Here is a 12172-nt window from a genome sequence, read left to right on the forward strand (position 1 = left end):
GCCGTATAAAGCTAAATAAACTGGATGGTTAACAAACTGGATGGTTATGAGGTTTAGTAAACGTTTTATTCAATAAACAATCAGGGGGCAGAACTCAGCTGCTGCTCCACAAGTTCCAATTTACTCTTGTTTATTGGACTCTTATAATGGCACATACACACATACACACACACACACACACACACACACACATCTGCATTTGCTATGCTTCTGCATCCCCTTTTCCATCTTTTTGTGTCTTGGTCCTGGTTTAATTTCTGATTTACTTTCTGTCTTCACCCTCTTTCTTCTAGTCTATATGATTCATCACTGCTTCTTTTCTGTTAGCTGCCTCATCATTCACACTCAAAATGCTAAAAAATGTATGGGAAAAAAAGGAAATATTATTATGTAAAATGAAAACGGAGTTATATCTACTACGTTATTTCTACAATGGATCAGAACAAACTGATACGGACTAAATTCAGAAGAACTGTGGCAACGTCTCCAAGATGCTTCAAGAAACCTACCTGCAAAGCTGTCTGAAAAACTATGCACAAGTGCACCGAGGGCAAAAGCTGCTTTAAACGCAAAGGATGGTCACACCAAATGTTGATTTAATTTAGTTAATAGAAGTTAATTGATAAAGCAAATCTATTTATGACATTCTTTTTCATAGCATCCTCATTTTACAACAGTACTGTAGCTTTGCAAGTAGGTTTTTTGAAGCATCTTGGAGATGCTGCCACAGTTCTTCTGGATTTAGTCTGTCTCAGTTTGTTCTGTTTCTTTGTTATTCCAGACGGACTGGATGATGATCAGATCAGATCTCTGTGTGGAGCACTGGCTGTTGTCAGACTCACTGGATTATTACAATTAATGGCAAAATGAATGTTTGGAAATGTAAATGGATTTTTCTTACTGACACTACAGCAAAAGAAAACCATTTTAGCTGGTTAAAATACCAGTGTTCTAATAATTTTGGCAACTGCTGTAAATTATAGAAATGCACTTTCACTAATAGGCTCTGACATTTGCACCACACTGTATGTGTGTTTGTGTATGTAAAAGCTTTGTCGCTCTCACATGAACATTGTGTGTGCATGTGAAAAGTGAATATGTGCATTTTCTTACATGACTTGCACAATTGGGCCAACCTGTCAATTGGTCTGCACAACCAAGACCCAGATACGCTGACAAAATAGGGTCAGAGGGTCAGCTGGGTCATAGGTTTATTTGGCAATTTTTATTTTATGGATCAAAATTTTTACATACCATACCAGATAGTGAGCTTACAAAAATCACTGAAACTAATGTGAAATTGGACTGGACAAGTTTATTTATGGAAGGATCCTGAATAAGCATAACACAATGCTTGTTGCTTAGACAAGTGTACCCACTGTCATATAAGATACATAATAAAATTAAATGTTTAGCAAATTAATATTGATATTTGTTTTTTGTAAGCATTCTGTGATATACTCTACAATAATGACTTTGTCAATATACAAAGTGTATGAATGAGGGAGACAACGAATGAATATTTTTAAATGTATGCATGTTTGTATCTCTGTGAATTTCATGAGTGTTTGGACGTCTGTGTGTCGTTCCTCACCTAGTTGGCATCCCATATTCCAGTACGTTTGTGGGTTAAAGTTACTGGAGTCGATCCGGTAGGCAGAGGGATAGATCCGAGAGAGCTGACGTTGGTTGAAATTTAAGAAGCGCTCAGATCGATGGTGCACCAGGTGCTGAGCTCGTGTCTCACTAAACGACAGAACATTATAGGGCGATCCTGAGAAAGAAGGTGCAAGAAAGCTTGGGTTAGATGCATGTCCTTGCAACAGCCTTTGCTGGAAAATGGAAATTGGTGGGTTGACATCATTCACGGCATATTTTTACAGTGAAAGCTATTTTTTTAAACATCTATATTGCAAAGCCTTGACAGCAGGGATCAATAATCAGATATGGTAGAATAGGAAAATTTCTCACCCTCATCTAAACACTCCTGAGAGGCCACAGAGTTGGTGAACACCACCAGATCTGATAGATCTCTACTCAGCTTTATCGTTTTCCTTCTTCTTCCACCTCTACAAAGAGACACAGCAAAATATAGGCAGTTTGGGAAACGGCAGGAAGTTACATCAAAGACCAGCACAACAGAGATACAACCTTAATGGATAAAATAAACGAAATGGACTACAAGTACATAAAAACAACAATGTTCTGCAAAAATCATTTTATTAATCAGTATAGAATTAAAAAAATTATATGTTTTATATCAAAATATTAAGCAGCACTATGATTTTCAACACTGCTAATGATAAGAAATGTTTCTTTAGCAACAAATTAGCATATTACAATCATTTCTGAAGAATCATGTGACACTGAAAACTGCGGTAATAGCTGCTGAATTTTCAGCATTGCAATCACAGGAATAAATGACGTTATAATATATTCAAATAGAAAACAGGAATTTTAATTTGTAATAATATTTCACAATATTTTGTTGTGCATTTTTGTTCAAATAAATGCACCTTTGGTGAGCATAAAAACAAAAAACATTTTAAAAATCTCACCAACCCCAAACTGCTCTCGTAAATAAATGAAAATGTACTCATAACTGATTATTCAATGCATCTTCAAACACTTCACATGCAGTTTGAAATGACTGAAATGCAAATATAAGCTCAAACAGCATCCTGTTTAATCACTCACTGCATCCTTACTGCACATGTCTAGACTAGGAAATCAGTGTGAAAATAAAGATAAGAAAAGCCCCTTGCAGAGTGATGGTTCCATTGCAAATGACATTCCTCATGATGTTAATGTAGCCCATTAAGCATACAAATGATGGCAAATTCTCATTAACCTAAGACACTAACAATCTCTTCATGACTGCCATATAATGAGGTGAATTTACGAAACAGTTGTACCACTTTTTTGATTATTGCAATGCATTTCAATGTAAACATTTTCAGCACAAACTCGCCTGCAATGCAAATTAGGCTCATTATACAGTAGATCGTAGTGACTTATGCACAAAACTCAGGTCTATTTGCCAATTAACGCAGGTGGTAATTAGAATTTTATGTGATATTATTATATGTTTTACACTTTTTCTAGCAATAATGGTAGCAATAATTCATTAAATAATGATGAAATGAAGATTTGATTCAAAAGTCTGAATCACAGTGGTGAAGTGATACCTTTTGTAACATAGTGCTCAGTGCTTGTACCTTTTCAGAATGTGTTTCTAAAGCACCAAATCAGCATATTAGAATGATTTCTGAAGGATCATGTGACACTGAAGACTTGGGTAATCATCAGCTTTGCCATTGTTACTAGTTAATTTGTTGTTAATTTGTTGTAAATTAGATATAAAAAAAACATATCTAAAATGAAATGTAAAAAAAAAAATCTAATTATTTAAAAACCATCAAAAAAAAGACATAAACACATTCACACCTGTTAAACTGTCCACCTGATGGCTCCTGCTGCCCGTCATCATCTGTCTCAACACTCTGACATTTCAGCCTTGATTTGGAGTGCCTCTGTGGAAACACACATAAACGCACAGCAAGCTAAATAAGTACATGGAGCGAATGTTTACTCCTTTGCTTTAGATGGGAGGTAATGAAATTCCTCCTACACACAACAGAGAGGAATAGAACAGCTCTGGCCTGTTTTAAAGGGCATACTTAACATAACCACATGAGTCTGTGTGTAAGCAAGGATTAATACTTGCCAGACGTGACTAGTGTCCCAATCATGTAACTTTTTTAGGGCCACGAGGAGCTGTGTATAACAGCTAGAGTAATTACAGGCTTTTGGCTCATTACTTACAAAAGAAGAACCTTTGAGACCTCATAAACACACACGCAAAGACAAATGTCGAGAGTGGGAGGAAATATCATGCGCAAATAAGAGGCATGCCTGCCTGCTTCCTGTAGGAATGACAGAGAAGATGGATGTGATCTACAGGAGATGAGAAACCGCAACATAACTCTGACAACCCTGATTGCACTTTAATAAAAAATCAATAAAGTTTAGACGGCCCAATACAACAGCCAACGATTAAACTTATGGGGATGCGACCGCAAGCCTTGTTTACTCACTTCATTGATTTGCTATTGAGGTGTTGAATTACACACCAACCAGATTCAATATACGAGATGGAGATTAATAATGCTTTCAGCGAGTTTTTATGCACAGGACGAAATATGAGAATACCTGAGAATGAGCTCAGAGCTGTCATTATCCGTGCACACAATCATATGGGATCTTGAGGGATAAATCACTATCAGATATCAAGTCAGCAGGTGTGTTTAACCTGCATCCTAACAAGGCATCCTAGGTGTATATGACTTTCTTCTTTAAGACGAATCCAGTCGGAGTTATATAAAAAATTTTCTTTGATCTTTCAAGCTGTTTAATGGCACTCAGCGGGTGTTGCAGTGCTTCAGCCTAAAAGAAATGAAATAAAAAGCACCCATCCATCAAAAAAGTTTCACACATGGCTCCGGGGGGTGTACAAAGGCCTCCTGTAGTGAATCGATGCATTTTTGTGAGAAAAATAGCCATATTCAAAACATAATAAGTACTTTAATCTAGTTTGCGCCAACAGTTGTACAGGGAAGCAGCTCCAGGCTGATGGGGTCGTGTTGCACATGTGCCAGTGAGTCTTGTGAAAACCAACGTTTGTTTAAAGGAGCAAAGGAAGCAACGTTTCCTTACTTTAACAAAGGAAAACCAGTCTCCTCTTGGTTTATATCGAAATCCTCCGACATTCACCTTTACAAATCCTCGTTTTGTACTTCTAATTAGTGCACGTTGTTTTGTTTTGATCTCTCCCCTGCGCTTCCGCTTTTGTCACTTCTGAGTGACGCATGTGCAACACCAACCTCCATTCTTCATCTGCCCGGAACTGCTTCTGTGTACAACAGTGAGCGCAAGCTAGATTAAATTGATTATTACATTTTAAATGTGGTTATTTTTCTTACAAAAACGCATCGATTCGCTACAGGAGGCCTTTGTTCACTCCCCGATGCCATGTGAGACACTTTTTTTAATGGATGGGTGCTTTTTATTTCACTTCTTTTGGACTGATGCATGCAACACCCGCTGAGTGGCATTAACCAGCTTGAAAGATCAAAGACAATTTTTTTTATATAACTCTGACTGGATTAGTCTGAAAGAAGAAAGTCATAAACACCTAGGATGCCTTGAGGGTGAGTAATTTATGGCCTAATTTTCATTTTTGAAAATCAATGTCTATCAGATATCTGATTAGAAGGACTGATGCATCTTTATGATCTGTTTCATGCTTTAATCAATCAATAGCAATTGTTCTTTAAATCTTTCTGCCTCTGGGTAGCGAAAAGTACATACTTGTGTAACATTTGAGACTGCAGACACACAAAGATGACAGGAAACAGGATAGTCCTGATTCTGGAGCAGAGACAGAGAAAATGGAGAAAGAGAAGGAAAGAAAGAGCGAGTGACAGGGAGAAAGACAGAAAAAGACTGCCTTTATTCTGACCTTGTGCTTGAGGTTGCTAATGAAGGAGCGGCTCTGGGATTTCTTCATTCCATCTTTCGAATTCTGGATAACACACACACACACACACACAATATATTATAATAATTTCACATATAATTAAAAAATGCACAATACACAAAATGAGATGTTTAACAAAATGTCTAAGCTGCTATTTAGTTGTTAAAAAAAATAATAATAATTCTGAGTGTAACCAGGGGCTGCCAAAGCTCCAAAAAGGACAAAAAACATCATAGGTGGCATAAAAGTGGTCCATATGACTCATGGACCAGGGTCGTATATGAACATTTTGGTGCCCTTCATTATTCCCTATTGGTTCATATTGATATTAAAAAATAAAAATACTAATTGCAAGATGTTTTGAATAAAAATAAATTTACATTTAAATAAATAATGCACTTAAAACATTTAAATAAATAATTAAATATGTATTGTTGAATGGAAGATGTATTAAATGAAAAATACGTTTTGCAACATTCTGTGGATCAAATAAAAAAAGTCAATTAAATTAATAAAATAACACATTTAAGGGGGTAAAAAAGCTTTGGTTGTTGAAATTATTTCTAGTTTACTAAATCATGCATTATATTGCTGATGCTCTCATTCATTTAAAAATTATATAATTTCAGTAAACACTAAATAATTGTATTTATGATCACTGTCTTTCTGATAACATTTGAATATATATTCATTCTTATACTAATTAAAACTATTATATAAAAATTTGTATATAAAATATTAGCATATAAAAATATATAAAATAAGTACATTAAAATACTTTCAAAATGACATGATTTGTTGGAATCGGACAAAACATGACTGAGCTACACCTGTTTGAATTCGACAAAGTCAGCAAAGTCAGTTCTGAGAAAAATCAAGTTGAAGTTTTCTGAAGGTTTCAAAGCAAAATCACCTAGCAACATTGCATTGTTTCCTCAACTTCCTTTCTTAATATTAATTACTATATTAATAATCACAATATAGGCATGTTTTTGTTTTTCTTTGTTATTAAAAATAAGAAAAACAACAACAGTAGAAGAAATATAAGAAAGAAACAAATAGGCCTAGTCCATTACTTTTTAATTTTACATCTAAACAAAAGCATTCAAGTGGGAAACAAATAATAATATGTTGTAAATATCTTTTGTGTGTTTTTTTTAAATATATTTTTTTTTTTAACTACAAAAGCAGTTCAATCAAGAGCAGCTATCTTTTCTTTTATTGTTTGATTAACATTAATGAGACAGGCGGCCTATAGCCTATAGTAGCTAAGTCCTACTGCACGGATCTAATATGTTACACATCAGATGTTTTTCCCAATAGTTCCCCAGACGTTCACTTAAGACATAACTGATTATGTTTGTGTGAATAGCCTACTTAAATACTGCAATTCTGTATATACAGTATATGTATACTTATCGGGATCACGTGCTAGTGAATGCACTGTTATGTGCGTGATTCATATATCAGTCAGGGGCAGCGCAAGAAGAGAAAAAGGTACTCTTCTTAGAAAACATACAGTACAAATAAAGATGATTTTAGATGTATTACTATTACTATTTGGAGCTTTAGGATCGCTAGACGAGGGCTTAATGAACTCATTTTTGTGAAAACCTGAAATTAGATTTTTCTATATAGTATGTCTGTATAGCTCAAAATTAGACTCATTTTGCCAGCAGGGGTCACAAATTATTTGCTAAAATGCAGAGGGCGTTCGGGGACTCATTGGCACCCTCTTGGCACCCCAGTCAATCATCTAGTCTGCCTATGCCGGAGGTTCTCAACTGGCCCTTTAGATCCACTTTCCTGCAGAGTTTATCTCCAACCTTGATCAAACTCACCTGCCTGTAACTTTCTAGTAATTTATCACTAGTATGTAAGGAACAGGATAATATCCAGTGGTTATTGTGTATTTTCACTGCATGCAAAAGAGCAGCTTGTTCATTCTACAAAACCTTTGTGTTCCACTGTAAAAATATAGTGATGGGTTTGGAATAACATAAGTGTTTGTAAATGATGTCTTCATTCCCAGTTATGATTGAACTGTTTCTTTAAAAAGTATCTAATTCTAACGCATAGACTTGAATGTCAAAATCTGTATTTGTGGACATGCGGTCAGAGAGACGTTTTTACATTCAGTTATGCATAAAATTAACACAACAGTGACTTAAAATCAACTCCAGACAGACTCTAAATTTCAGAGCTTGCTCAAACGGCTCTCAGTTTTTTTTTTTTTTTTTTTTTTTTTCATAAATATTATGCAGGAACACTGGAGGGGAGAGAAAATCCCTCTGTGTGTTACAAACGGCACATTAAAATGAATGTTTAGAGTGCAAAGTCTAATAATAGGGCAAGAAAAGAGGCAGAACGAATGCTAATTAAGGGATGCTCCATGTCTTTTTCTGGATTGCAAGACTAATGTGTGGGCACTGATTAGGTATTCTAATTCTTCCTTTTTTGTTTATTTCATTCTTTAGAGCTTCCTATTTCAGTAGGGGCTGAAATGGGTTTGTGTCTTGTTGTTTTAGGTGCTGCTTTATGCAACATTACATCTTTACACAGAATTTGGAGATCACACAGACTTCAGAATGTAGAATCACAGTTAGCGCTACTTTACCTTGCGCAGGTTTCTTTGGATTCCCTCATGGGTGGCACGGAGCAGCGCTCGGATAGAGAAACTGTCCGTGTCCTCTTTGTCCCCAATTTGAGACTCTTTCATCAGTGAGTCTAGTTTCTTCCTGATGTGGGACTCCACCTGGTGCTGACTGGACCCATTGGACTGAAAATCAGTAAGCAGAGTATCAAAATCTGCAGTTCATAAGTTATCTTTTTAAGATAAGAAATTAAGAAAATAGCATCCATTATTTATAGGAAGAACTTCCACACAACAAACTTAAGATATAAACTTCTTAACTGCCTTAATAAATCATATTTACAGAACAGAAGCTCTATCTTGCATCAAGCTTGATACAAACTTTTCTTTTTCCTTTTTTCCTCAAAAGAATTGAATAGCTCAAGATTGTATGTTGCTTCATAAAAGCCTTGATAAACAGGTTTGTAGATCATTTTCATTCTGTTTTTAAATGACTATGACAAAAATAGGCTCAACACTAAAACTTCTATGTACACTTTTGCTATGCAGAAAAATGCTGCTTACCCTTGTGAAAAATAAGTATTTTTAAAACTACTGAATGTGAACTTTTAGTATACTTCAAATCATCAAAGTACTGCAAACCACTTAAGTGTACTTAAAAGTAATCCCTCAGCTGCACTTTTTAATAATGTCCAATATTTAAATCATTATGTTCTAATAATCTTTTCTAGAAAATACTTTGTTTGATCTTCCAAAAGAGGACACAACTAGAAATCAGTGGTTAAAGGGATAGTTCACCCAAAAATTACAATTCTGTCATCATTTACTCACCCTCATGTCGTTCCAAACCTGTATGAATTGCTTGCTTATGTTGAACATAAAAGAAGATATTTATAAGATTACTGGTAATCAAATCCCAAATCCCACTGACTTCCATAGTAGGAAAAGAAATACTATGGAAGTTACTGGGAACCACCAATTGTTTGATTACCAGAAATCTTCAAAATATCTTCTTTTATGTTCAACATAATAAAGCAACTCATACAGGTTTGGAACGACATGAGGGTGAGTACATGATGACAGAATTATAATTTTTGGTGAACTATCCATTAAAGTTGTATTTACAACACTGTTCCAGAACAGTTCAACCCAAATATTCAGATGTGTGCAGCACATTTTATGGAGGACTGTCTCCTGATCCTGGGAGAGAAGACTACAATGCCGGCTAACTCACAGTTTGTAAATACATTTACATATGTAAAGGATTTGCCACTGATGATTCAAACGCGAGTTTTGAGCAGTGTAGAGTAGCGCTTGTTGTTTGTCGTTTCTACGATCACAAATGCAGACATGGTTTTATGTTTACGTGGCACGATGCAACGCAATGCGTAAAAAGACAGTATAAGTCATTATAATTATTTAATTATGTCCCCACTGGATGCAACAAATGGCATGTTTGTAATGGGTTTTATTGTTGTTTCTTGTTGTTCCGTTTTTTTGAAGTGTTATGTGCATGACTTTTTGTTAAGGTGTGTTGAATTTCCGTCACACGCTTGAGGCATTCGGCCAAACACAAAGCACTGGATAACTGGCCAATCAGAGCACACCTCACTTTTCAGACCGATGAGCTTTGTAAAAAACGACGCATTTCAGAAAGGGGGGCATAGAGGAGAAAAAAATAATGTACAGTATGTGGAAAATAATGTTTTTGTAACCTTAAACCACATAAACACATTTCATTACACCAAATACACAAAATAATGTTCTTTTTAGCAACATCATATGACCCCTTTAATAATAACACAGAATAGTATACGCACTATATTAGATTTGGATCAGTCTCTTCTGACCGATACCCTGATCCAGCAGAAAAGGCCAGTATCGAATCGATACCGATACTGAGTATCAGATTGGCACACCCCTAACATGCAATATGAATTCTGTAACTTTTTTATTATGAGTACCAAAATAAATATGCACTGCCAGCGTAGTGTGAAAGAGGCCTAATCGATGTGTGTTCTCTCTCTCTCTAAATTTCAATGGCTAATCATGAGTCATTTTATTAAAAATCAAAGCCTGGCATACTGATCTGAGAGAGCAATAAAGGATGAGTTCTAAGTATTATAAAAGCCAATTATGCAAATAAGAGGTTCAGTTTTGTTTTTGTTTGAACAGGTAAATTGATTTAAAATCTGTCCTCAGAAAAAGCAGCCATAATGGCCCTCAACATACAGCAGTAGCAGCATGTATCTTCCTGACACGTTTAAGTAGGCATGTAATGAGATGAAGCATAAAAAACTTTTAATTGGCTCCCAGCAATGACTTGTTGTCTGAGTGGATCATTAAACATTAATTACTCCTAACAAAGCAACATGAGTATTTTGCAAGGGTTCATAAAAATGCTATTAAAGCATTCTTCATTAAAGAAGACAAAAATACTTACATAGGAAACCAATCTGTTGTTAATAAACGCGTCTGGGAAAATAAATGAATGTGTTAAATATCTGGACAAATTGCTGGACTGATTGTAAAGGAGTCTCTGTTAATGGTAGCGCTGCTGGATGGATCTTTTGGCAAATGGCCATGTTGTCACACAAAGACTTTCCGCTGCCTATATAGAGGTGTTTCCACACAAACAAAAGCTTGCCAGGGGTTCGGGCTGTGATTGATTGGCTTTTAGAGACTGACACCAACAGCTCACTGTGAGCCAGAATGGTGTGGGTTCGGGCTGTGATTGATTGGCTTTTAGAGACTGACACCAACAGCTCACTGTGAGCCAGAATGGTGTGAGGAAGCAGCCAGACAAAATACTGGCTGCATCAAAAATGAGAGATTTTCATAGAAGCAGAGAGAGATGCAGAGGATAACATGTGAAAAGAAGGCAGCATAGCAGCACATGGAGAAAGGGAAACAACAGCTGGAGTAGTGGAAAAGTGAAAAACGTAACATTTAAAAGTGCAACATGATCTTATCTGTAATTTTAATAAGGTATTTGTGTGGTTGCATTTTTATTCATTTGGATTGACACTGATACATACAATATCAATGTACAGACAGATTAGACATGTTCACTACTTATCTGGATGCAAAATGAAAGAGGAGTGCCACAGATGAGGATTTTTATTATTATTATTATTATTATTATATACTCTTCTACATATAAATGAATAATTTGTTTTAGTATTAAAAAGGGGTTTTATTGAACAGGTTTCTCCATTATGGGACTGTGTCAGAGCGGTGCAGCGATACTGTAAAGTTGTAAAACGTTAACATTTATGATGAATGAAAATATAAATGAAATTACTCTACTGAGTGTGTATAAATATGTGTGTGCTCAATCCTGATCGGTGTGTGTTTCAGTCTTACCATGCTATTCTTCAGCTTGAAGTCATCTTCAATCTCATCAGCACTGTCGTCATCAGACACCTCACCCTCTTCAGCATCTGCAGACAAGTAAGGAGGAAGACGCTTCCCCTATAGACAAGAAAAGATGAATGAATGCTTCCATAATCCTTTTTTATGGTATTTGTCAGCAAACAACCTCATTATTGAGTGTTTTTTAACTACCGACACCACCTCAGATATTGATACTAGAATTTAATCCATACTAATGACTGCTGGACACAGGTGAAGTGTAGTATGCAGTCTTAAGTTCAATGAAGAAACATTTTCTTACAAGAAAGCCTGAAATCTGATGTTTTGTTTTAGTTTTGACTCAGTAACCCTGTCATTTCATTCCTGATAAGATACACAACTCACTTTCACCCGTCATTCAGACATTTAACAGCCAAGCCAATGACCCACAATGCACTGAATCTGTTAGCCTGAGATTAAACAGTGTCTTAGACACTTCAGAGCACTGAAACCCGTTTAAGGGTCAGTAAACCTAAAACTCTGAACACAAACACTTGTCTCCTCCTTGACTGTCGGTCTCTCTCACAAACACATTTGTGTGAGGGCTAGTGGGAAATAAGAGTTGCTGGTGGAGGGACAAGATGGAGGGAAAATCAATCCCCATGCTTTTGACCTCCAGAGTTTGC

General features: G+C 35.9%; 1 protein-coding gene across 6 annotated transcripts in view; it reads right to left on the reverse strand.

The window, feature by feature from the left end:
- The window catches only part of LOC109109131 (phospholipase C, eta 1), an 86488-nt gene that overhangs the window by 16602 nt on the left and 57714 nt on the right, over positions 1 to 12172 (reverse strand). For all 6 annotated transcript variants that reach the window (XR_006157043.1, XR_006157045.1, XR_006157044.1 and 3 more), the window contains 6 exons: positions 11499 to 11606; positions 8157 to 8318; positions 5522 to 5584; positions 3448 to 3533; positions 1972 to 2069; positions 1595 to 1774 (listed from right to left, as the gene is read on the reverse strand). Coding sequence is in view for 3 of the 6 variants with exons in the window: in XM_042743802.1 (XP_042599736.1) it covers positions 1595 to 1774; positions 1972 to 2069; positions 3448 to 3533; positions 5522 to 5584; positions 8157 to 8318; positions 11499 to 11606 (697 nt within the window). In the remaining 3 variants the exon portion in view is untranslated. The remainder of the gene's footprint in view (positions 1 to 1594; positions 1775 to 1971; positions 2070 to 3447; positions 3534 to 5521; positions 5585 to 8156; positions 8319 to 11498; positions 11607 to 12172) is intronic.

This window comes from Cyprinus carpio, chromosome B18 (genome assembly GCF_018340385.1).
Source record: "Cyprinus carpio isolate SPL01 chromosome B18, ASM1834038v1, whole genome shotgun sequence".
NCBI lineage: Eukaryota > Metazoa > Chordata > Actinopteri > Cypriniformes > Cyprinidae > Cyprinus > Cyprinus carpio.